This window comes from Atractosteus spatula, chromosome 15 (genome assembly GCF_055471065.1).
Source record: "Atractosteus spatula isolate fAtrSpa1 chromosome 15, fAtrSpa1.hap1, whole genome shotgun sequence".
Lineage (NCBI taxonomy): Eukaryota > Metazoa > Chordata > Actinopteri > Semionotiformes > Lepisosteidae > Atractosteus > Atractosteus spatula.
The window spans coordinates 15,583,888-15,608,796 of record NC_142720.1 but is presented as its reverse complement, the minus strand read 5'-3'; the positions used below and the strand labels follow the sequence as shown (position 1 = coordinate 15,608,796).

The 24,909-nt window shown below is 34.4% G+C and overlaps 1 protein-coding gene across 18 annotated transcripts in view; it reads right to left on the bottom strand.

Annotated features, from left to right (window-relative positions):
• The window catches only part of nrxn1a (neurexin 1a), a 349,008-nt gene that overhangs the window by 182,416 nt on the left and 141,683 nt on the right, over positions 1 to 24,909 (bottom strand). For all 18 annotated transcript variants that reach the window (XM_088934356.1, XM_088934360.1, XM_088934363.1 and 15 more), the window contains 5 exons: positions 23,927 to 23,953; positions 10,124 to 10,246; positions 7,976 to 8,357; positions 7,000 to 7,190; positions 5,963 to 6,136 (listed from right to left, as the gene is read on the bottom strand). In XM_088934356.1, coding sequence (XP_088790482.1) covers positions 5,963 to 6,136; positions 7,000 to 7,190; positions 7,976 to 8,357; positions 10,124 to 10,246; positions 23,927 to 23,953 — 897 coding nt within the window. The remainder of the gene's footprint in view (positions 1 to 5,962; positions 6,137 to 6,999; positions 7,191 to 7,975; positions 8,358 to 10,123; positions 10,247 to 23,926; positions 23,954 to 24,909) is intronic.

Here is a 24,909-nt window from a genome sequence, read left to right as displayed (position 1 = left end):
CTTTCATAAAAATACCTCCCTGTTGCTCAGGTATTACTGTATAAATAATGAAAAAAAGCTGAAGCCAATTGCTTATCATGTCTGATTTGTCCAAACAATACCTACTTAACAGTTATTTATTATTGCCTAGAAAGATGCAAGCTCATTCTTATCTATTGCCATCATCATCAAATTAAATTCATCTACACAAAATTAAATCACAATTGATAAAAATCATCTAGATTGTCAATGCAGCAAATAGTCATTAAATAAAATTAAGACCCCCATCTAGAAGATTTTTATTTTGGTTTGACAAGAATCTTTTCAAGTCATGTTCTATAATGCATGCAGTGGTGATCACCACAATTTAATTATTGATTAAGGGAAGCGTGAATAAACAGCATGCTTTCATATGACAAACGTGAAGGATCAGGGAAACAAAAACCAAAGACTAAGGTGACTACTACACAAGGAAGTTCAAGACTGAAAACCCCATAGTAATCAATACAAGAACTGAAGCGAGCCTTTACTTGTATTTACTATGGTAAAACCGAATATATATAGCATAAAAAATAACTTTTTTTTCAAGGGGGTCGTATGTTAAGGGTTTCAGACTTGGTTTGAACAAACAAAGCTATCTACCTTGCAAGTCAGCTTTCATCAATGCAACTTTTGTCAGCAAAATAAAAGAAAAGCAAAATATATTAAATGTTAGTAAGCATTGAAATGTTAGCGGTCATAATAAACTAGAGATAGGAGACAGACATGCTGCTGAAAGAACGAAGAGACTGCTGGATAAGGCAAATAATTTTACAGTAGCCATAACCTTTGTGCAAGCAAGGCCTAAACAGTAATTACTGAAATTACAACATACTGTAGCTGATGTGATGTGATGAATGTAAATTAAACGTTTTAGCAGTATCACAGCCCCACAGCCCCAACATACCCATTAGAAAGATTTTTAAATATATCCTTCATAGCATTAGCCTTCATAGGCCTGTTATTACACTTGAAATAGTACCTTGAAATAAATTATTACATGAAAGATTAAACAGAACAACACTGCTTTAGAACTATGAGATTAGTTGTTATATTTAGCAGTTCACTTTTTCCAGTTATATTTGTCAGAATATCTACCTACTACCCATGTACCCCCATGTACAGTATGGAATAGCCCCCAATACATAACATGACAGCACTATCAAATCAATAATCTTAAAATACTGAAATTCATATTAATTAACTACGCATCAAATCCTTCTTTTTTCTGTTTGAGAATTTCTTAATTGTCATTTTTTGAAATGATGATATTCACATGAGGCTACATGAGATTTTGTATTGACTTATTAAGAAAAGTTGACTTCTGGAGGACTGATCCTGTTTTGGGTGATGTACAGTACAATAAAAATGAATTAATCCTCTTCCTATTGAGAATTGAAAGAATGAAATGAAAGAATATTGGTCAGATTGATGCCTACTCACTGGAGTGACTGGCTCATTAATTGGTCAGACCATGCACATTCTAGGAGCTCATCCCATGAATTTTCTAATTCCAACTGATGGAATGTGGAACATTAGTCAAGTGAATAATTTGCCTGTCTCAGTGACCAGCACTGGGGATTTCACCCACAGTGCACTTCCAGTAGTAATGTTTTCTTCACAGAAGCAAACCATTTTCTCACCACACCTCAAGTAATTGACAAAAGTTGATGTTTTCAGGGTGTGCTTCTGAGAGTTGGAAACAGAAAAAAATAAAGGGTGTCACTAGACATAGTTATGTTCTACGGTATTACCTTCCAATTATTTATGCACAGAAATCTTGAGCACTAAAACTCTGATATGTGTTTTTGATATACAGTGCTTATACATAAGTGATAAGTAAAATCTGATGAAGAATCTTTTTAATAAGAAGAAAAAATATGCTATCTAATGCATTATTAATGCAGAAGTGAGCCATTTTCCACAGTCTGGACTCTGCTGTTCTTCCTCTGCATCTCTTGAGAAATCTCTGTAATTGCAGTCAAGTTGTTAATTGCACATCCTGTTTTGTCATTACTCTCAATATGTGCATACAGCTCCATTGCCAGTAATAATAATATGAACAGCACAGCACAAGGAAGTATTATTGTCTGGAAATTAATAAAAACTGTGATTCTGCTGCAGTGTTGTGTCTAGACTGGAGCCAGAGAGGGCCTCTCTGCTCACAGTCTAAATAGCCTGTGTTATTTCATGCCCTGTAGACTGGAGCAGAATGATTGTGAAAGGTGTCCACTTACTTAGTTCCTAATTGGACAATAAATCCAATCTGTTACTGACAATACTGTATGTATTCATAACCTGACTAAATTCAATGGACAATGAGGGGCACAGAATGAAGTCCTTATAGCTGAAAGGTCAGGGTAATTTAACATTAAGAAAAATAAAATTAGAAATAAAATGTTGTCAATATTCATGAAAATCTGTCCTGAATTCTCTCATATTATTTATTTTTTTTCCATATAGGCACTGTTGTCTGGAACTGAAGTGGCATTCTGCTTAAATTTCAGTTTGAGCTACTTTATTTTTTTCTTCAATGCAAGCACAAATAGTACATTAAAATCAAGAAGCAGACTGAGGAGGATAACAAAGATAGGAAAAGACAAAATAACCATTGAACGCTGACATTAATCACAGCACAGAGGGGATTATGAGAGCCACAGACATAAAAAGAATGGGAGGGTGACACCGTTAATAAAATGAAATGTATAAAAATGAACAAAAAGTTCATGACAATAAAAATAAATGTTTATTGTGATGCAGACAATATTAAATTCCATGCATACATCAGCAATATTATTTAAGTAGTTTTGAATGCACACAGCAAGCTTAAATTAATATTTTATTAGTTTAACAGAATAAATAATAAAATAAATAATATGACTAAATAAACACAGACAAAAAAGGCAAAATGTAAATGTAAAAAGCTTATGTATGGCAGCCATACACAACAATGCTGTTCTTCAATGAAGAGGTTTTCTTGCTAACTTGAGACCGCAAAAAAGGTGAAGTCTCCTTTTACCAAGAAAATCTTACCATTCAGCCACAGCAATGTTATGTGTATGCCTGATCATACTGTACATACAAACATGCTTTGCTTATGGGCAGACATAATGTAAAAATGTATATAGATGATAGTTCTATCACTGTTGTTACTCCATTACTAAATCGACTGAAAAACAGAAAGAACCAGGTTAATGATAGCAGCCAATGCTTGAAGCAATGGCAGCATAACACTCTCCTGCTTCAGAAATAGTTTTCTTACAGGAACACAAGTTACTGCATTAATGGAATTCAACTGACAGTAACTCTGACACATACTCTGTAGCAGACTGTTCAAAAAGTAAAATAGGGAAAATGTAAAATGTAAAATGTACATTTATATATTTGAATGGTAATGGAGCATGATGTACAGTATGTGGTGATGGCATACAAGTAGATCACATTCTTCCCTTGATACAGGATTTCCAAAGCAATGTTGCAGGATGGAGACAGAGGAGACTATACAGAAGAAGGTGATGTCCTTCATACTGTATGTCCTTTAAAGTCCTACCTACTTGGTCATTAAAGATCTCTTGGTCGTGTTTGTAAGAACATGGGTATTACAACAGTAACACATCCCGGATACATCCCACCTTGAGCATATCCACTGTTTTTTTTGTCCTACCCCTATAAGACCTGAGTGATTTTTTTAGAAAGCCAGTCAGTTTGATTTGCAAAAATGGCCCTGACTCCATGGAAACCAGCAGTGCTCAGTATAGCTCTTATTTTATGCTCCTTCGTTTGTGGTTGGCAGTTTTTGCTGCTGAGCTGTTTTATTTATCCCAGGCACCCTGGGACTAGAAAGAGATTAAAACTGTATAATTGCCCATGAAGGGTCACATGCAATTGTGGACAGCTATGAATAAGTGAGTAGAACATGAGGAGAGGAAGGGATCATTATCCTAATGCTTTTGTAGGTTTTTTTGTAGAATCTTATATGATTCCAGCATTTTGTCAAACTGCTATTTTCTGTACAAAACAAGTGTCCATGTTTCACATTCCAATATAAAAAAGTTGGAATGGGGAGCCCTGCGCTACCACACACAATTGCTTAATCAAAGTGCCTCCCGTGTATATTTCTTCTGAATAAGGGTATCACTTTTCATATGAATCAGCTCGTACAATCAAACGACAACGTATTTCCACAGGTATCACAGGTGGCAAGTGCTTTTTAGCACTGAACATAATGAAATAAAAGATGCACTCTGGTTGTAAATTCTCAAAATAACACGAGCCTGAAACTAATTAGGACTCCAATATGTACAGTACTGTACATTATAAATGCAACTTTGTTTCAAGGTTCTTGGATAGCACAGTAATCCTTTGCTATGAAAAGCAATATTATGCATAGTCTTTAATGTAGGGGGCTTTCTTCTAAGAAGTTACTTTAATTGTTAATGAAGCAGATTTATTTACCAAAATGATGACAAACCAATAATGGTTGCCACTGATAATTACAGAACAAACAAACAAAAAAACCCCAAACAATTATAACTTAGAGTTACAGACAAAGTCCCACAAATGAGTGGACTATTTTGATGAATTTTATGATTGCAGTAACAATAACACTGTGATTGTTTCTTTTAATGAACACTTTTAGTTAAGCATTTGGGTTCTCAAATTTAATGTGCACTGAGACATGATTTATCCATTTTCCAGTAGCTTAGCAATACAATCAAACCATATTGTACTGTCATAAGTGCTGTTATTCTTTTTCTATATTGTGGAGTGCTTTGAGACACTGTTGGATCTTATTTAATTACGATCGACTGTTCTTACCTGTTAATGTAATGTTCTTGATTATTTTGCATTTTGACGCATTTCTTTTTTGTTTTATAAAATCAATAAAAAAGAATGGAAATATTGCTAGAAAAAGTTACTGGTAGCCCCTGGGCACTTAGTGATATATATACACAGCAATTTTATATAAAAACCTGACTTTGTGCGCTATAGCTAAAAAAAGCTTCACCATCTCTGCTAAAGGACATACAGTATTAGGCAGTTGGAGTACTACTTATATCAACCTTTCTCTGTCTCTTTCATGTCATCCTGAATGTGAATCAGGACCTTATATTATACTATAGACAGAATCGAGAGAGACTCTGTAACTGCTCTGAGACAGAATTTTTATAGTCAGGTCAAATAAAAGTGTAAGAATTCTCTTAGGACAATTTCATCTTGAGCTTTTTTTGGACTAAACATTTTTACTGTATTTTAAAAGAGTAACCTTACTGATGTTTGAGTTGGAGAATTAATATAAATGCTTTTGATAAATTGTTAAGGTCATATTAATGACCAGTTTTACCAGAACAAAGACACAACTAAAGACTTTCTAAACTGTAGTAGTTACTATAACAACAATCTATTCATATATGTTTCTAACAGAATAGGACTATGGTCCATTTTATGCTGTAAACGGTACATCAGATTTTAAAAAATTGTAACAGTCCAACAAGGATTGTTATTACAATATGAAATAAACCTGAATAATATATCATTATGCATTTTTAATATGAAATCTTATTACAGAAGTGAACTTAAGTTGAGAAGTTAAGACTTAATTGGATTTAATACTGTAACTTAGTGGTGATGATAGATAATATGCATTCAATGTTTTCAAGTCCCGCTTTATCTCTGTACCCTGCTGCCTTTGACTGGGATATTCTTTCTTCCTTATTTGAAAACACATACAATTCCCACAGACAGACTCTGGAGACACACTAGTTACAGAAATTGAAGAACTTTCAAAGAGTGTGCCATGTAAAACAGATGAGGAGTAAAGCTACAGTATTAAAGTTCATGCAGGAAGCAGAGCACCGAAGTGCTGTTCTTGTCTGAATCCAGTATTCTGGGGCTTCTGACATTCTGTCAATGCAACATGTGCAAAATCTAAGGAATTCTGTACCTTCGCATCCCCTCTCGATCTGCCCCACGCAGGACAGAGCATCGGACAGCAGGTCAGGGAGCCGGCCATTCAGATCCACAGATGCCAGGCAGCCCTGGAAACCCTCCTTGGCATAGACCATCTTAGGCAGGTCTTTATACATCTCTTTGGCAACCCCACCAATGTACAAGTCCCCTGTTGGAAGATGCAGGAAGAAAGGAGCCTTACATTAATGTTTCTTTTTTAATCATCTTGTTTTGTCCTATTTGCAACTGCCTAATTTTCAGCTTCCAGCATTTACATACAGTATACGCATATGCTTATATGTACAGGTATACGCAAAGCATTTATTTTTCTTTTTATGTATTTAATCAAATTCTTTTTAAAAAATGCATGCCATGTTTTAGTAAAAAAAAATAGTTTTTTTTTAATATAAAAACCCAGTACATTAATTGTGATTCCAAAACCAAAGCGAATCCTGGTGCTCTATAAAATGTGATGTGATTCTACTGCCCTCTGCTGGGGCAGCACACAAAATAGCCAGCAGTTGTAATGCACAGGGAAATTGCCTGAGCTCCAGTTCAAAAACAACAAAAATGTGTCACATGGCTGTATTACATCATTTAGTAATCTCATCATTTAGTTTTTTTTTTACTTCCACTAGTATGTGGTAACAGTAACATCTTTTTAACGTAATCTTTTAAAGCTGTAACATTATTATAATTCCATTACAATACAATGTTCAGCTCTCCTGTAGAAACTGGAAGAGACTTCAAAACACTTTCATACTTACCCCTAATAGTTGCTTCATAGTATAAAGCTAATCAGGAAGTGGCCAAAGATGGGAGTATCAACTACTCTTAACCTTTTCAATGAAAATTTTTTTTAACAAATATTTCATGCATATTTACCTGAAGGAGGGCATTTTATCAAAGCAGAAAATAGCAATATCTAAAATTGATGACATCCAGATATGTCTTATTCAACATGAGGACATTTGGTAGACCTTTCAGTTATACTGTAAGAGTTGTTCGTGTATTGGATAGTGGTACCTTTACCTTTCAAGTCAAGATTCTTGGCTCCCATTGTGGTCTGAGTTGTCACCTTGGTGTCGATCTTCACTGTGTGCAGGTTGTTTGTGTCCCTTGATATCATCACATTGTGCCAATGATTGTCATTCAAGGGCTTGTTAGAGTTGCCTTTGATTAGATGAGCACCATTACCCAAATCAAATACATAATGGAGATACCTGGAATAAACATTCCAACACAAAATGTAGAAGGGAACATAGAACTCATGTGAGTTTAGAAATGATTTTGCTGACTTGACAAATATATATTTTAAATTGCTGTGTTGGTAAATGGTTGATAAAACCATTACCCTTTATCTTTACCTGTGTAACATGGCCTTATCTTATGACAAACGGATCTAAATATAATGTTAGAAAGAATCCAGGCAGAAAGGTACTATTTGATCCTGATATGTCATACGCCAATGTTTTCTATTAATCCCGATTACATTTAACAGATGGTTAACAGGTTTACAGTGTATGCACTAGATCATGTATATCACTCATTACAAAGATTTGGCAGGAGATTCAAGACATCTGTGTCCATTGCTTGGCCAAAACTATTCATTGCATTAGGAATTCACAGGATCCACGGAGTCACACTATTTCAGAGCTGTTGCATTCTGAAAAATATATTCAGTTAAAGTGTATTTTTTGTCTTTCTGACTGTACTTTCATGAAATTAATTCAAATATAAAGGAGGATATATTGACTAGATTTTCCTCAAATAAAAGAGTTTGTACATTCCAGTGTTTAAGAACATTTTATATGGCATTCTGGTGTATCTTACCAATTTTAAAATATTATTTTGTGTAAAAGACAGATGAGTGAAAAAACAATCTATACTCAATAAACATTATACAGTATGTTCACCTGAACATTTTACGTCTTGAAATCCTGCTGCACTGCTTAGAGAAAGACTGTGATGTGTGAAAATTGCTCTTGACGTCAGATATTGTACCTACCCTTTGACAAGCTCCACCACAATGAAGTCATTGCCATCTCCACTGTTGTAAAGTATCAGCCCATCAGATGAAGTTGTCTTGAACTGGAAGAACAGGTGCATGGTGTAGTAGGCCTGCAGAGTGGACAGCGCCACATAGCTTGACCGGGACTTGAATGTCACAGGGTCGGCTATGATGTTTTTGAACCCGATCATGGCATTGAGCTCACAGTAGTCTATGTCTCCATTCTTGCAGAGATCGATGTAAACCATGCCATTGAAGGACAAGCTCTGCAGATGGCCAATGAAGTTGGACGGCACTACAGACATATACCTCTTCTCTGTCACAATTCCTGTTTCTATGTTGTGGAACTCCAGCTGCGTGTGGTCTCCTGCCATCAGACCTTCAAGTGAAGAAAGGAACAGAGAGAATTTAATGTTAATCATTATCATATCATCACATCACTTTCAATAACTTCTTATGTTAATCAGCGTCATGGTGGCCCGGGGCCTATCCCAAGAAGCATGAGATGCAAGGTAGGATACACCCTGGCTGAGATGCCAGTTTATTGCAGGACACACAAATATAAACACACACTCACACCACGGCGATTTTTCCCAGAAGCCAATTAACCTACCAGTATGTCTTTAGATTGTGGAAGGAAACAAGAGCACCCAGAAGAAACCTACATAAACATAGGGGGAACAGGCAGACTCCACACAGATAGCACCTCAGGAATTGAACCCCAGGCCTGTGCCATTCCATTAATGTAAATATTATTAATAATATTATGCCTGTAAAATTAACTCAATTTTGTCTTGCTGCTTTAATTTTTTGCAGAAAGTAATGTTACTGTTATATTCAAGAATAATAATTATGTTTCTTTTTAACATATATCATTTTAGTTTCACTTGTGTAAACAAAGCCAAGCATGACTAAAAAAATCAAGGCAGGAATAGGGAACATTTCTTTTACATTTGGCCACTAGAGGGTATCAAATATTTTTTTAAAATTCAAAGGTAAACAAAGAACATAAGAGGTTAGAACAAGGTTAGACATGAGAGGCCGATCAGTCCATTTAGTAGTAGTTAGTTGATATAAAGATGTCACACAGCCATTTCTTAAAAGCATACAGCTTTAAACCCACTGTTTAGGCCTAGATCAAGTGATAATTCAGTTCTGGTCTACTTTCATTCCTAATTAGCACATCCTTGTTTCTTTTTACATTACACTTACATTGTGCAACGCTTACTTTCTTAGTTTAATCAAATTATATTTTATAAAAATGATCCCTCCACCGTCCTGTTGGCTGCATTACTATTTTTAAACATACTATTTAAAAATGTGCATTTTTATGCATGTATATGTTTGAAGCAAAAAGAAAAGTTGAAAATGCTTTACCCTATACAGTTAAAATATCAGCTTTAGAGGAAAGAAAAAATTGTGAGTCCTGTCCCAGTGTCTACTCCACTATACGGAAAGTCTCGCTCTTTGACCTTGTATCTCACTCTTTAGTACTGTACATCCAATCCTTGGCACTCCTGTTGATCTAGTCTTTAAAACCACTTTCTTCCTTTAACAAAGGTATTGTTGTAAATATGTCTGTGTTACATCATAGATTCCTTACTGTGTACTGTAGGTCATTTTCAAGTTCATGTAAACTCGGGGATTGATAACTAGAAACAATGGTTTTAACTGAATTGTGCCAAGAAACACGTCTTAAAATATTAATATTTTTGAGCTTCAGAACTACTGATCTGAGCATGCATTGTGTTTAAAAGACAAGGCTAGGGAAAGTACACTAATGGAAAAAAAGAGAGCAGCTCTGTGTAAAGTATTCTGTATTTGCAGTTTTTATTGCCACAGATTACAATGTAGCTCAGTTGTTAAGGGTCTCAAGCTCTTTTTTTCATACCATTCCAAAATAAGCCAGTTCTCTGTAACTATCCGTCTGTCCCAGACGAACCTTTCAAAAAGCAGACACTGCACAAAAAGGATCATATCAACAAAACAAGATTCAGACTAATATTTTGGAAATCAGATGAACCATAAAATACTCCAAAGGCTTGATTTAACCAATGGGTTTTAATCTGTTTCCTAGCATCTCTACTTAAAAGGCAGTATCTCACAGTAAGTCCTAAAAGAAAATGGAATTAAAAAAGGACGTACCTTCCACGGGCTGTAATTCATCCACTGTCAGTTTCAAACTCTTTCCTCTCCTGACCACACGCACTGTGTGCCATTCGTTATCGTTGAGGTTATACCCCGCAAAAATGGTTTCTGGCCCTTTGCCTGCAGAATATTCCAAAGAGTGGTTAAGTGCATTTTCTAAATTATAGCACAAAGCGACACCTTACAGAAAAGGCTGGCATACTACAAGCATTAAATTAATGAAATTAAGTAAAGGTACTGTAAATTGCCAGAAAACATTCAATTAGAGCCCATGATGTGCCTGTTGCACAAAGCAATCATTGTCTTCTTGAAATATTTAAAAAAAATAATTATACAAATGGCTAGAATTCAGCCCACATTCTTTCAAAGTGCTACAAATCTTGTTAAAAAGGGACTATTACACTAAGCAATGATTAAGTCACAGGAGTATAAAATCAAGCTGTAGGCTTATAAATAACATTCGTATCCTTACAATGAAGCACTTGCAATAGTGATAAATATTTTTTCATTGATTCCAAGATTCACAAAGTTTGAGAACACTGCCATAATCTATCTCATAAAAGGAATGTTTAAATTAGATATCTCTGCTTGTCACAAACATGCACAATCAGCAATAGGATTTGATTAATGTTAGTTGATTGACATACTGTACATTAACACAGTTTTTGCATTTAATAAAATCTTGGAGATTCATTTTTTTAGATTCTCTCAAAATATTGTGAAATAAGTTTCTTCCATGTTTTAAACTTTAATTTTTTACAACTGTATATTAAAATCAAAAGATTATAATTCCTTATATTTATACTTTGTTTACTTGGATTACTAATATTATTTCTTTTATTTATAGTATGTTCTTTTAATAGTTTGAATAATAAAAAATAAATAGGTAATTAAAATAATATATAATTATTGTTTTTGCTGTTGTTGTTGTTACAAAATAAAAAGTGTGTTTTTGCTTTAATGCAATCCAGTACAATGATGTATTAGTATTAGCTATTGCATTGTAGTCTGAACAAAATCATATAAAGTGATCTAGGTGGTAACAATTGTTTACAACACTAAAAAATTCAGGATCACCTATGAATTCCAAAATTGCCTTCCAATCCAAGGCAATTTTTAAAGAAACGTATTATTTATAAAGAAAATGAAAGAGAATGCAGCTATCTGAAGATAAATATTAATACAAGCAATATCACAGACTATATACATGTACAGTATAAGCTAACGGTGTCAGTATATTGGATTTTGTTAAAATTATGAAAATGTCAAATTATAAAAAACAAATTTACTGTATCTAAACTCCTGTTTAAGAGCATCTTTGATAGATAAATCTGCATTTAATTTCAAACTATTGATAAGTGCTTGATAAGTTGAATATGCAGTCTGCTTGTATACACATGGGTGTTTTTTTTCTTAATGTAGAGTGTTACAGTACTGTATATATCGAATTTACTTTTTTTTTTGGCTAAATCTGTGGTAGAAAAAGAAGTCCATTTCATACCATAAATGCATTTCATAAGCATCACTTAATCAAGATCAAAGGCAAGTCTATCTTTTGGAAGGGGTGCCAGTGTGGCATACAATAGCAATCAGCACAGACGAGCCAGGCAGGTACAGTAGGTGTGTTTTGATCAAATAGATAATTTTATAAATTATTGCAATAGGACTGAGCCATGGGGCGGTATAATCAAATTATATAAATGTGTCTTGCTTTAATTGTGGAACAGTCTAAGGACAAAATAATGGCCAAAAGAACTTCCTGAACACTAGTCCTGCAACTTTGGAATTACATTTACTGTCGGTTGTAAATAAATCAGACTTAAGTCCTTGAGAGATACCTATCTTTACAATTATAAATAGTTAAAATGGGGTTAAAGGCAATAATAATAATAATAATAATAATAATAATAATAATTCATAGACCAAATAGTTTCAGTTGAAACTGAAATATACTGTATCAGAAAGTGTTAAGCATTCAATACCCTTTATCACCTGCAGATGGAGACATTTGTATATATAATGATACCGATACTGTGTCTGACGCCATAACAATAAAACCTATTATTATTATTATTTTAACTACATTTATATTTTTTACTAACATCTTATAGAATATTGTCCACAGAACTGACTGCATTCTTTTTCATATTCTCTAAACAGCAAATTTAAAATCTGAGACCTTTATCAACAATACAATATTTTAACCTCACAAGACATCTGAATTGTTGATTGTGTATATTTGTACCAAGCTTTCCAAATGATTACCAATGCTTTGCAAAGTCTGTGTATATGATGAAAATGTGTAAGTTTTAAAATATATAAAATAATATTTAAACAACATTTAGAAAGTTAATAATGTGCTAGCTTTGTACTGCATAAGTCTGCATATCATACTAACACATTTCTGATATTGACTGTGATTGACCTTGTTTGTAGAAAATATGGACTGTGATTTTCCTAGGGCATTTGATGATGGCATGCATATCATATTTACTCTGTATTTCAAATATTATTATTTGAAACTTCATTCTCACATTTCACATACCTGTACTGATAAGAATAATGCATGTAACATTTCATTTCCTCATATGCTTTGTACCACTAGGGACTTTTCATAAAGAACACCAGCAACATCTATTATTCCTTCAAATAATTAATAAGACTAAATGTAAGATTTTATCTTCTTAAAAAGAGGGTTTAAGGAAATTCTAGATGCAATAAAGACATCAAAATACTATACTCCAACACACAAAGATCTTTATCATTGAACAAGTGAATCACAGATTTCAGACACTTTTTAAAAATCAGGCATTCAACTTACTTTGAATTTTACACTTAAAATTATTTTTTGATTACTTTGTGGAAAATAAAAGATCTCTTGCAAAGAAAAGACCATCACGTACTACAGTAGATTTGCAATAAGTAGCAGGCAGATGAATTATTTTTTTTTGCATATGGTCTAGTCATTAATCAAATACCACCAAGAAATGTAATCAAATACCACCACGAAATGATTAATTCTTTATGCATTAATCAAATAATAAATGCATTATTTATAATCTAACAACAATACATTTTATTAAATGCACTTGGTATTTACAGGCTATTTTTATCATTTTGTTCCTATTAAAGATTTTAAATCTTAGAGGAAAAAAAATACAGTATAATATTTCTCACTGAGCCAGATACCAGATGCAACCATAGAAACCAAATGTAGCAGCACAGGATGTACTCCTTTGACTTCCACATGTTCCTCTACTGATGCTTAGAAGTATCTGTATTATTATACCTCACAGGCTGGAAGAGCAATTTTTGCCCCACAAATGTCTACAGCAGGCAGAAAGGTTTGAAAAATATTTTCTTACAAATGTTCTATAATAGTTTTATGTGATCCAGACATGCACACCTACCTGCGCAAAGACAACACATTACACAAAAACAACGCTCCACCTGAATCACACTAGAATGTCATTATTCCCAGTTTTAATCAACACCACATCCCTCTGAAGCAAGTATTATTATACTACTATTAGCCTGTTTTATATTAGATAGACCTGACACGTCCGGCAATACTAAAGAACAAGTATGGCAAAAGATCTTTCCTAAAGGATACCGGGTATAAAGTAGCTTTTTTCCCATGTAAAGGATTCTGTTGTTTTCTTCAGAAATGAGTTAAAGGTTCATGGATTATTTCCTTTCGTCACTTCCACACAAACCAAAAAACAAAGAGTCTGAGCTGTGTAACATTGTTGTCCAGTCCACTTAGAGCTACCTCACTAAGCAATGCACTGCAAAAAAATGGAAGCACGGTGGAACATTCAGTGCAGGGAAAACACAAAACACGGCTTTCGAACACGACGTGAATAAACCTTCAAGGCATTCTTGTATATTTATGTGGTGGAAGCAGAACCTGAAACGATTCATTCAGAAAATCTGAACAAACCACACAGGGAAGTTAGGTTGAATTTAACCTCGATGTCGCATCCTCTGCCCCCCTTGTTTTCTGACTATCACGTGAGAGTTCTATGTCTTTCTTCTGCTGGACTTCAGTGTCTCTTGTGCTACTATGAATCATACATTTCCTCCTTGACTGAAGAGAACGTTTTCTGATATTGCCCTCAGTTGGTTTAGCTCGTATCATCTTGAGAGAAAGCAATGAGTCTCTATGGGTTGATTCAGGACTATTACTGAGTTAGTATCCCCAGGGGTCCACACTGGAAACTCAAATATTTACAGGCTTACATGAGGCCAAATCTTTCTACATCATAATGTGAATTTTCACCTGCTCATACGGATTAATTTCCAAACCAAACGTGACATGAAAACACTGTGTTTGTAGCTATGAATAAACTTTAGACACAGTATTTTTTGCAACTGAACAGTGAAAATAATTAGGGTCATGATACTAGGCTCTTTGTATCAGTTGCAAAACCGAAATAATTAAAGCAGGATTATCAATGGTGCTCAAACTGTGTTTTGTGTTAATGAAAAAGGGTATAATTATTTTTAGGAACTATATTCAATATCTGCATCGCCAAGATGCCTTCTTAGGAACAATATTTTGTTCTGCTTTGTCAATGCCTGCTGCAGAAAAACTAGTGTCTGATGTGGTTTCATATAGACGTGACTACTGCAATCCCCTCCTTGCTATATTTGAATCTCACTCGCTAGAGAATAGGCATACTTCTGGTGATCATACCACCCCCTTTCTGAAATCCCTGTTTTTTGTGCCTGTTGTGAATATTTAGAGATATTGTTCTTGACTTTCAAAGCCATTAAGGTAATCTAGTACACCTATATGTCTAACCTCCATAAACTGTAGACTCCTAGCTACAATCCCTCCTCTGGTCACTTGTTTGTCCCTTCAACAAGGCTACAAACTGTGGGTAACAGAGCCTTCCCTTGCTGTGCACATACTGTGTGCTTAATGGAAGGCCATGGAAGACTTTTTTTTAATATATGGAATACATAGCTTCTGTTTTCAAGTCTTAACTTAAAACTTGTTTATACTGGCATTCCTATAAATGTTGTTATATATTGTCATTTATCCTTATATTATATAATTCTATTAATCAATTAGCATTATTGTTACTTATTATAATATAATAAGTAAATGGATACAGATGGGACAGAATTAAGATTTAGTATATATACTAGGCATGACTAATATAGTGGTATATACAGTGGGTGGAACAAATTGCCCTGCAATGTTGCTATTTTATTTAATTAAATTCAATGTATTTTATATAGCGCCTTTCACAACAAGGTTGCCCCAAGGTGCTTAACAAAGCAAGTGACCATGCATGTTGTGAATACAGAACAGAAAAGACCAGAAGACAATTCTCTTAAATCAATATGCTAGAAGCCTAAGGAATAACACGAACCACATGGCCTCCTCTCATTAGCAGTCTTTCTGAAGTTACTACAGTATGTTCTTACCCAAAGCCACTGTTCTGTTCATATATTCTATTCAATGTTATGGAATTTAATTAGGATGCGTCTTCATTCATTACACATCTGCTGTACAATATTGTATGAAAATGAATTTTAATATTTTAATTGCACCTCCCATGCACCTGTACCTGGATTTTTGCATGTGTGAGAAAAGTGCATAAAAAGGTTACAACTGAGATGGGCCATTCATGTCATCTGGCTTATTTGTGCTGAGGTAAAAAGATCTCTATGATGTGCCGACTGGCATGATCTCAGCAGGATGTTTTCTTCTACTTGCAAATTATTATTTTTATAATGAAGACGTTTCAAACTGCATCTTCTACACTATGTATGTATATAAATATCTATACATAGTTCTGATTTGATTTGAAATCATAAAGATGCTAATACATACTGTATAATGTGCATGCCAATCTGAAGGAACAAAATAAAAAAAATTGAGTTTCAAAGTGTTAGACTGCTTTGTAAGCAATTACAAGATATGATTGGAAAAAAAAAAGTTATACAAGGAGGATCAAGAAAAAAATGCTCAATATGGTCTTGATGATTACCAGTACACTTTTGTTGATTGAGATCATAAGCTACAAAGGAAAAGAGCTTGCCACTGTTTGAGAGGGTTCCAAACACAGAAACCCTTGGTTTTCCCTGGTTGATGTTAGGCATCATCCACATATGACGTTCACACATACAGTTTGTCTTTGTGTGAGGAAAGGCTCAGACAGTGATTTGTGAATCTGGACAATGCCATTAGAAACAGAGAGAGGTGCAGAAGCAGTGGGTCAAGAGCTGAAGAATCTCTATGGTACCAATTGTTATTCAAACATAAGAATCATGTTGATACTTCTTTAAATATACATTACCTGTAACCACATTATTACACTGGCCTGATGATTGGCAACCTCATTTAATGGATTTCCAATTGGGCTGTGGTTTTACATGAAGGTCAACCCGCAATGTATTAAAATAAAACACAGACCTTACATTTCTTCCCCTGTATACTAGATACGGTACATTTTGCAGCACATATGTGAAACAAAGATAGAGCACAACGTAAAAACAATTCCATTCTGTAAAAACATCTTCTGCTCACAACATGCTGCACAACAATGTCTGACACAGCAGGTGGCATCTATGAAGATGAGACTGTGGCTAAAGCACAAGCTGAACCTCCCATTACCAACAGTCACTCTCAGGACCAAAAAAATGCCACAAATCTGGCTCAGTCTGAAGGAGAACAGAGGAAGAATGTGAAATGATCCAAGGAAAACACAAAGCAAATGCCTTGATTTAAAGCTGGCATGACAAACATGTCAATTCCCATGGTTAAGGGACTTTGCAACTTTTAAACTGTACTTGTGGAACTAATCAAGGACATTTCTTATTAAACCTTAATGAAGCGACATCAGTTCCTGCTATAGCAAAAATCAGATGAAAACAGGAAGCGCATCCATTCAGCAGATAAAGTCCACTGCGTCCAATTTCCTTTTTTTTCTGCATTAAAAGCAATGAACCTTATAATCTAGTAAACAGGGAAGGCATTCTTTTCAGAAGAGCAGATTTTAGTGCTCGATCTGAAAGCAGAGTTTGAAAAGGACCACCGCAGCTACCCATCTACTTGAGAAAGCACTTGACGCAGGCTACTGTTCATTCATCATGACCCTTCTGGTCAGGCCTGCTCTCAATAGTGAAGTTCTTTTGAAATATGTGGTTGCAGGAATTTGGGGATGCAATGTTGACTTTTATGTTGCCATATTCCTCTTGCAAAGGCCCCTATATCATTCAGGGTCCCTCGCTGTTTCTACTGTTGATTTTCAGACAACGCTCAAAGCGTTTAGATGTCGAAAGATCTAAATACTGTACATTTTACGTTGCCTTGTCAATGAACAATTAATTATTTTATGTGAACATGTTCCTAGTATTTAAAATTATTAATCACCATTAGAAATTGGTTGATTCTTTTACTCAAAGGAACATACATTTATACCCATTTATAAATGCATGTTTATAAAGCTGGGTATTTTACTGAAGTAAGATCAACAGTACAATATCAATGGCCCACCCACTACTTAGGCCTGTAGACTCCTAACTACAATTCCTCGCTACTGTTATTGATGAGTATTTGTTTTATTGATAAGATTGATTTCATCCTTAACATTTAAAAAATACACCATGCAATGGTACGCACACAAAACAAAACAGAATTTTGGCTTCCTAATTTGGAGGAATAGAATAGAAAAATAAGAATATATTTGGGATGGTTGCTGGGATAATAGAAGTGAAATTGGAAAATAATCAATTCTCTTAAATTAAAAATAATAAAATTAAAATTGTAACTCATTAGAGGAGAACAATAGGGTTATACCGTACAGTATATTGCAAGAGGCTGTATAGTCTCAAAGATTACGCAAAATGTAATAAGAGACAGACTGAGGTACAGCACATCCACCACAATAATACAACATCACGCCCCAGGTCCCAGATCTAACTCGATTCATTATTTGGATATTATCTTGCATGTTGTAGCATTGTTTTTCAGTTCTGCAATACCTATGGTTATTTATTGATTCCTAAACAGATATTTAACTTTGTTCAGGCTAATGCTGCCCAGACAAAATAATACATTTCTTTACACCTTTTAATTCTGAAGGGTCCATGTTGTTTTACAGATATTGAATTACAGTACATATACTGTTCTTAAACCTTACGAAGACTTCTACTAATCTCAGAGTAATTATATAAATAGCTAGTGTAAAATGCATCAACTGACCCAAGTGTTGAATTATACTCAATGCTTAAGGGGGTCATGTTCTCTCTTTATTAACAACACAAATGCAAACCTAATTTAGGAATGCATTGCATTTTATATTACAATGAATGTAGAGTTATGTGAAATGTTCATAACTGCTTTAAAATTGATTAATAGAGCAAATGGATACAACAATGTCATTAACTAAATGTAGCCTATGCATACAACGTGTACTGTAGGTGAAAAGTGTTCCTTATGAATTAACTGGTTACATACAGTATACAGTTAACATACTACAACATAATCTTACTGCAATATACAGTATATTGTTATTATGGTTCTCAATTGGTACTGTAATTACTTTTAATTTCAAGTGAGACTCATTTTATTATACAAATACTTAAAAGTTTAGGCTTGAAACACACAGTATTGTTATTCATAATTGACAAAAATAGTTTTTAAGGTAGAGCTGAAATGCATATGCTTGGGCTTATGAGAACTAGTATGTCTGATGTCCTGGCTGCTTGAAATAATCATCTGTTTAAAAATGCATTGACTTATTTCAAATTACTTCAATAATACATAACCCTGATAGAATCAGTACCGAGAATGAGACTGGCACATTATATTGCTTAATTTTCTTCTGATTTGGTAAATCCCAAGGACTCGGGCTTTAATACAGATACCTTTTTTTAAGACTATTATTCTCTGTTGTATTCAACTCATAACAGTAATGTCATTAGAACACACAGTCTATCTGCAGAGCATTAAGAATTTCTATGCAAGAGTCAATCCCAGAAGGGCACATGAATGCTGATATGGACATCTCCTATAGAATATATTCTGCGTGCTCATTTCACTGAATATCAGACTATTTTTGATTTTCAAATTAAGCTGAAATCTAATCTTGAGAGGTGACTGGGATAATCATTTGTTTGACTATTTAATGAATGAGGCTTTTTAAATGCACCACTTCTAATAAATTAGCATGATCATTTTGCACAATGCAATCTTCATTATATATATCCGTTCAATTTGGAAATGACAATTGATACTTCACAACACAGGTCACAGCAGTAACTCTTAGACTGCTCCTTTGAGCCCTCCACCCATCAAGCCATTCCTCTTTTGCCATTCTGCAAGCTCCACAGTGCTTGACAAGGGAATTAGTGCTGACTGTAGGAGAAGCACACCTCTTACAGACAACACTGCAAGCCAGCACTTTCTTGAGAAGTCACAGGCGTCGCTGTTTACTGTACGTACCAGCTACTTGTAACTGGTAACACACAAATTTTCTTTTTTTATGGTATTGATCCATGCAGACTAGGGCATGAGACATGAAGTAAATGTACATGCTATCCCTTGGAATGTGCATTCAAATTGTTCGCATTGTGATTCCACTTTATCAACTGGAGATCTACTGTATGGCAACAGAGTTTAGGAAGAAGCAGCTCTCACCGTGAGCACTGCAAGATCACAGGAGAACAAAAAGCTACAGGCACCTCTGCTGTACAGGAAACTAAGGACAAGGATTTGGGACTTCTGTTTCAGTAGCCCATCTGATAGTTATATTCCAAAACAGATCATTTCCTTTCACAGACAACCAGTACATTAGCTCAGATTCAAAATTTGGATTGTGGAACCTGTGCTCTAAACCATTGTTAATACTGGTTAAGCCACTCAAGAGTCTACAAAACATGTTTTTTTTCATACTCTTGAGTAAAAAAAGTACTTTGTTTTTCTCAATAATTATGACATTACTTCCTTCTTGGTTTTTGTAGCAAGTTATCAGCAAGTTACAACTAACAGCTGTATGTTAAAATATTAACATAGGACATGCACAAGAGTACTATACCTCCTCAAGCATCCATTGACTGTGATCCAGGAGCTGGAGTGTCAGGATTCTACAGGTATGCAGTACAGCTACACTGTCACTGTCACCATTTCACAGAAAAAAAAAACTTCATGGTAGTGTATATATGCTACTGCAGTGTGCCCAGTGCATTTATTAAAGAGCTAGCATGAAAATAAATTTGAAGAGCTTATGTTGACTTACTGTACATGTTACATAATTTAGTCTGACAATGGAACTATTTTATAATGTTACAAAAGAGCTTGGAAGTCAACAAGAGAACATTATTTTTCACCATTTTACAATGTACTTTGAATGTCAGCCAAAATGCACATAAATAGAGTGATTATAAATGTATTTAAATAATACATTTAAATAGACTGATTATATCAATCACTGAGATACACTCAACATAATCTACTGTGTGTAAAAGTAGCACCCTAATGCAGAATTGTGACATCGATTGAATTACAAATCTACATACGGTATGTTCTTTGTGTTACATGATAATTTGATTTGATGTTGTTTGTGTTTTATCCACAGAATGAAAAAATAAATATTACTCTTTGCATTTGTAAAAGTCACCCAGCATGAGCTACCTTTACACAGAAACTCACACATTCTTCATTGGTACTCATTTAATCTCTCCTAAACTTAATGAAACAATCACTTTCCATTGCTTTCCACTTAAACACAAAGTGCTAGCATTTTTGCAGTTCATTTTCTGTCCCCACTATTATTTATATTACAAATGGAAATGTGAATGCTGCTGAATATTTATGATATATATTGCTATAGTAAATTTTTAACATTGTTGCCTATTTATAATGGAAGTTGTTTGAGAAAATGAGCTTCTGAAAGCACATGAATCTTGGGATATTGCATGAATACTAAAAAAGTAACAAATACCTTGGACCTGTTACTCAAAATATATTTCTTTGAACATGTAATGTGTGGTGTACTTTTAAGTCATTAAAGTGGGCATAACATCTGCCATTTTAAGATAAAATCAGAGTGCATGTATCAACACATGCTGTTCACTTTCCTATGAATATAAAACACCACTGGTGCTTAAAGTGAAGACAGACTCAAAGTATAGCAGGTACATACAGCATACACAAATCTATACAGTATATACTGTACATCACTTTAAAAATTAGTTTGCAAAATTAGTTTGGATTATTGGGTTTATAGGTTTATTGAGAATCTTATTTCAAAAGAGGCAAATTATGTTAATGTGTGGATTCAACATGGCTTGTTTACAGTACTAAAAACATTAACAATTTCAGTGATGACAGAGAAAGAAAAAATCTTACCTACCTTAAAACTCCCATCTTTTCCTCCCTCTCGCTAAACATGCCTTGATTTGTCTTGATATACTGTAGTTCTGTGTATAATTATATAATACTTACCACATAGTAAAAAAACAAACTTCCATGGTATCAGAAGTAAAGGTCTTGGTACAACATTACTGTTTTGCCAAACATCTACCGCAGGTAAAACGTAGGGCAATGTCATGGACTCCTAATGTTTTGGATGACATTTGGTACAGACTTAACAAGGTCAAAAAGGTCAACGAATACAGGTCAAACTCCTGGGTTTCAGAGTTTTGTTTTGTTTCAAATAAAAGTCCATTAGAAGTCATACAACAACTAAGAAGGGCAACCTCCTATGGGACTTTTACCACTTATGGCCTACAAGGATTGTCTCACTTCTGATTAAAACTGTGAAAACCATCAGTCAGGATATTTTACAAACTCATAACAGTTTAAAGACAAGCTCTCTTGAGAAAGATCAGTTCCATTAAGATGCAATTCGTGTGTAATTAAAACAGTGTATCTCTCTTAAAAAACATCATGGATTAAAGACTGTAATTTAAAATACATGGATGTCTTTGACTGGTGAATACCAGTTACTTTGTTGTGTCACAAAGTGCTAAAATCTTTCTTTCTGCACTAAAGTTCTTTGCATCCAGTTAAAAACATCTGTAGAGAATACAGAAATATGTTCTTAATAATGTAAAGAATAACTATATGGGCACATCAGGACTTATTGTCACTGGGGACTTCCAACTTTCAGATGAACGTCATTGACATACCTTTCTGTTAAATAATAATAAAAAAATAAAAAGGTACATTTTTTCCATGATGTTGAATCAAATGCTTATGTGCATAAAGCATATTGAATGATGTACTGCACAAGGACATTATACATATGTTTCTAGAAATTTACTGAACCATAGGTGTAAACTCAGCATGAATATTCCCATTCAAAACATATTTATCATGCTTCTTGAGTTGTATTCAGGCTCATAAATGTTATAAATAAACCTGTGAGTGCTTGTAATGAGTAGTGTTCAGAAAACAGGTGATGCCAAAAGACTTTCAGACACAGGACCTCACTGCTCTGAGCTGCTCTTCCAGAGAAAACCTCAGTGTATGACCGATGACTAAACTGTTCATTTGTATAGCAGAATCAGACTTTTACAATACATTTATGAATGCATGCCATCACCTTTGCCGTCTGTGGTTGACTGGGAATCCCTTTGAAAGCCAGGGAAATTGGACAGTATTTCTCTTTCACAAAGTGTGCTTGTGTGCAATAGGGAAGTATAAATGTGCAATGTATTTGCAGTGGAGTGAAATGTGAATGCTGTATGTACAGTAAGTTAGGGTAGTAAATAGATGTACAGTATGCATGTTAAAATAAAATGGTGTCAGTCTGTACTATATACTAATATAGTACAGTATGTGAGTTGAAGCAAAGCGGCTAGGTATATTAAGAGATATGACCATATAATTAATTTGTCTAAGTCTTAATTTAACCTTTATAACAGAAGAAAAAAAAATTGAATAAACTTGTACAGTATGTCATTTTTTGCAGGGCCTGTTTAAGTGTACATTGCATTCGCTCTTGAGCGATAACCTCAGCTAAAGATGACTTAAATGGACACTTCTCTTTGATTTATCTTCATCATCAGTGTAGCTGTGCAAAATCTCGCTTCGAAGTAAACGTCAAATTATATGTGAATGTGAGAAACCATTAATTGGTGAGTGACTAAAAAAAACTTTTGTAAAGTCTGAAAATCCTTCATTAGTTCATTACAGCTAATGAATAATGCATGTCAGGAAAGTTCTGTCCTAAAGTGTTGTAATGAAACCACAATGAAGCTTGGAACTTTTTCTTCTTCCCACTGAGTATTAATACACCCCTTTTCAGGAATGGTTAGTATGAGTAATAAAATCACAGTCCGTATTCCCTTTATACTCTGAACATCCTAATCAATTTACATGCAGTGAGAAAAAATGTTCATGCATTACTAAAACACCTCTGTCTTAGAACCATGCATATTATATGAAGCACTTTGAATTTATGACTTCAAGGTTTGCTAATTAGAAATAATAGGGTGTAAAAAATCATCTGTGAATGCAATGTTTGCCCATCATAAATTTCATCCAACTATGGATCTGTGACGCTACATAATATCCACTAAATAAGCCTGGATTCTCTCTCTATATATGTATCATTTATGAGCAAGATAAAGCATTGGAACTGATTTAATTTAGTCTTATTTTCTGTAAACAGGCTCACATTTCATACAGGTCCAATTTTTTACACCCTTGCCTGGAATAGATAATTCTCTAAATACTGTCAAAACATATAATAAAACACTTTTTAAAAATTGAATTATATTAGAAATTTGCAGGTGACAAAAAGATAAAAAATAGAGATCTTAATTGCAACTTACTGGATGTACAGTTTATCCTGATACAGTCTAGATGGGGAAGAATAGATGAAAGATGTAAATTTATCCTTCAAGGTTATAGCTGCAGACATCCATTAAATACAATTTCCACCCTTCTGGGGACAGACACATAAAATGTGGCCATTCTGTTGCACTGTTTTGTATGCACTGAAGCATTTATGTTTGTTTTAGTGAGATTGTATATTCAAACACATATGCTTTTAATCTGTTTGCTTCTGTGTACAGTACATTTTTTTTCTCTGCTGTGCTCAAATGCATACATGAACATCATGTAAAATTATGGCCACAATCAAACAGAGCTACTTGACAACCAATCTGGGCTTGCAGATTTTTATGAGAAATTCCAAGACATGTTCCCCAGAATGACTGCTACCACTCTATATGTGTGAAGGAACAATGGTGTTTATTTTTGTTATGAAAACAAAGTCAATCAATGTTCTTTCACAATGGAGTATGGCGCAAGCCAAAGTTAGAGGAAAAGTCTTTTTCAGTTTAAGGACTTCTCAGAGGATTTCTCCACGGTTCTAATAAGGAATAATACTTTTTTGTAAGCTATCAACCAATATATAGCAAGTATACAGTATAATTATATATAATAAATACACTGTACAATCACATTGTCTGTAAGAGACAGAGTATAATATTCTTCCTGTATGATAGTCATAACTTTACAATCAGACTGAAAACTGTACTGTCATATTCAGGCTTGACTGGCACTGGAAAAGAAGTCACGAAATCCTCTGAGAAATGTGACAAATTAACCCAGGCTCCATTCCCATGTAGCTCAGTCTGTCATGTGTCGTCAACCGCAACAGAAAAGTGGTTGCAAACAGCCAAAGACCACAATGTACACATGCCCTTACAGGGAATGCTGTGCTTTAAAAACACATCTGCTGTATCAGATGTGTGACTCCAGTGATTTTGTACAATCCTGCTTAATATCAACTGCATCCAGCATTTTTGTG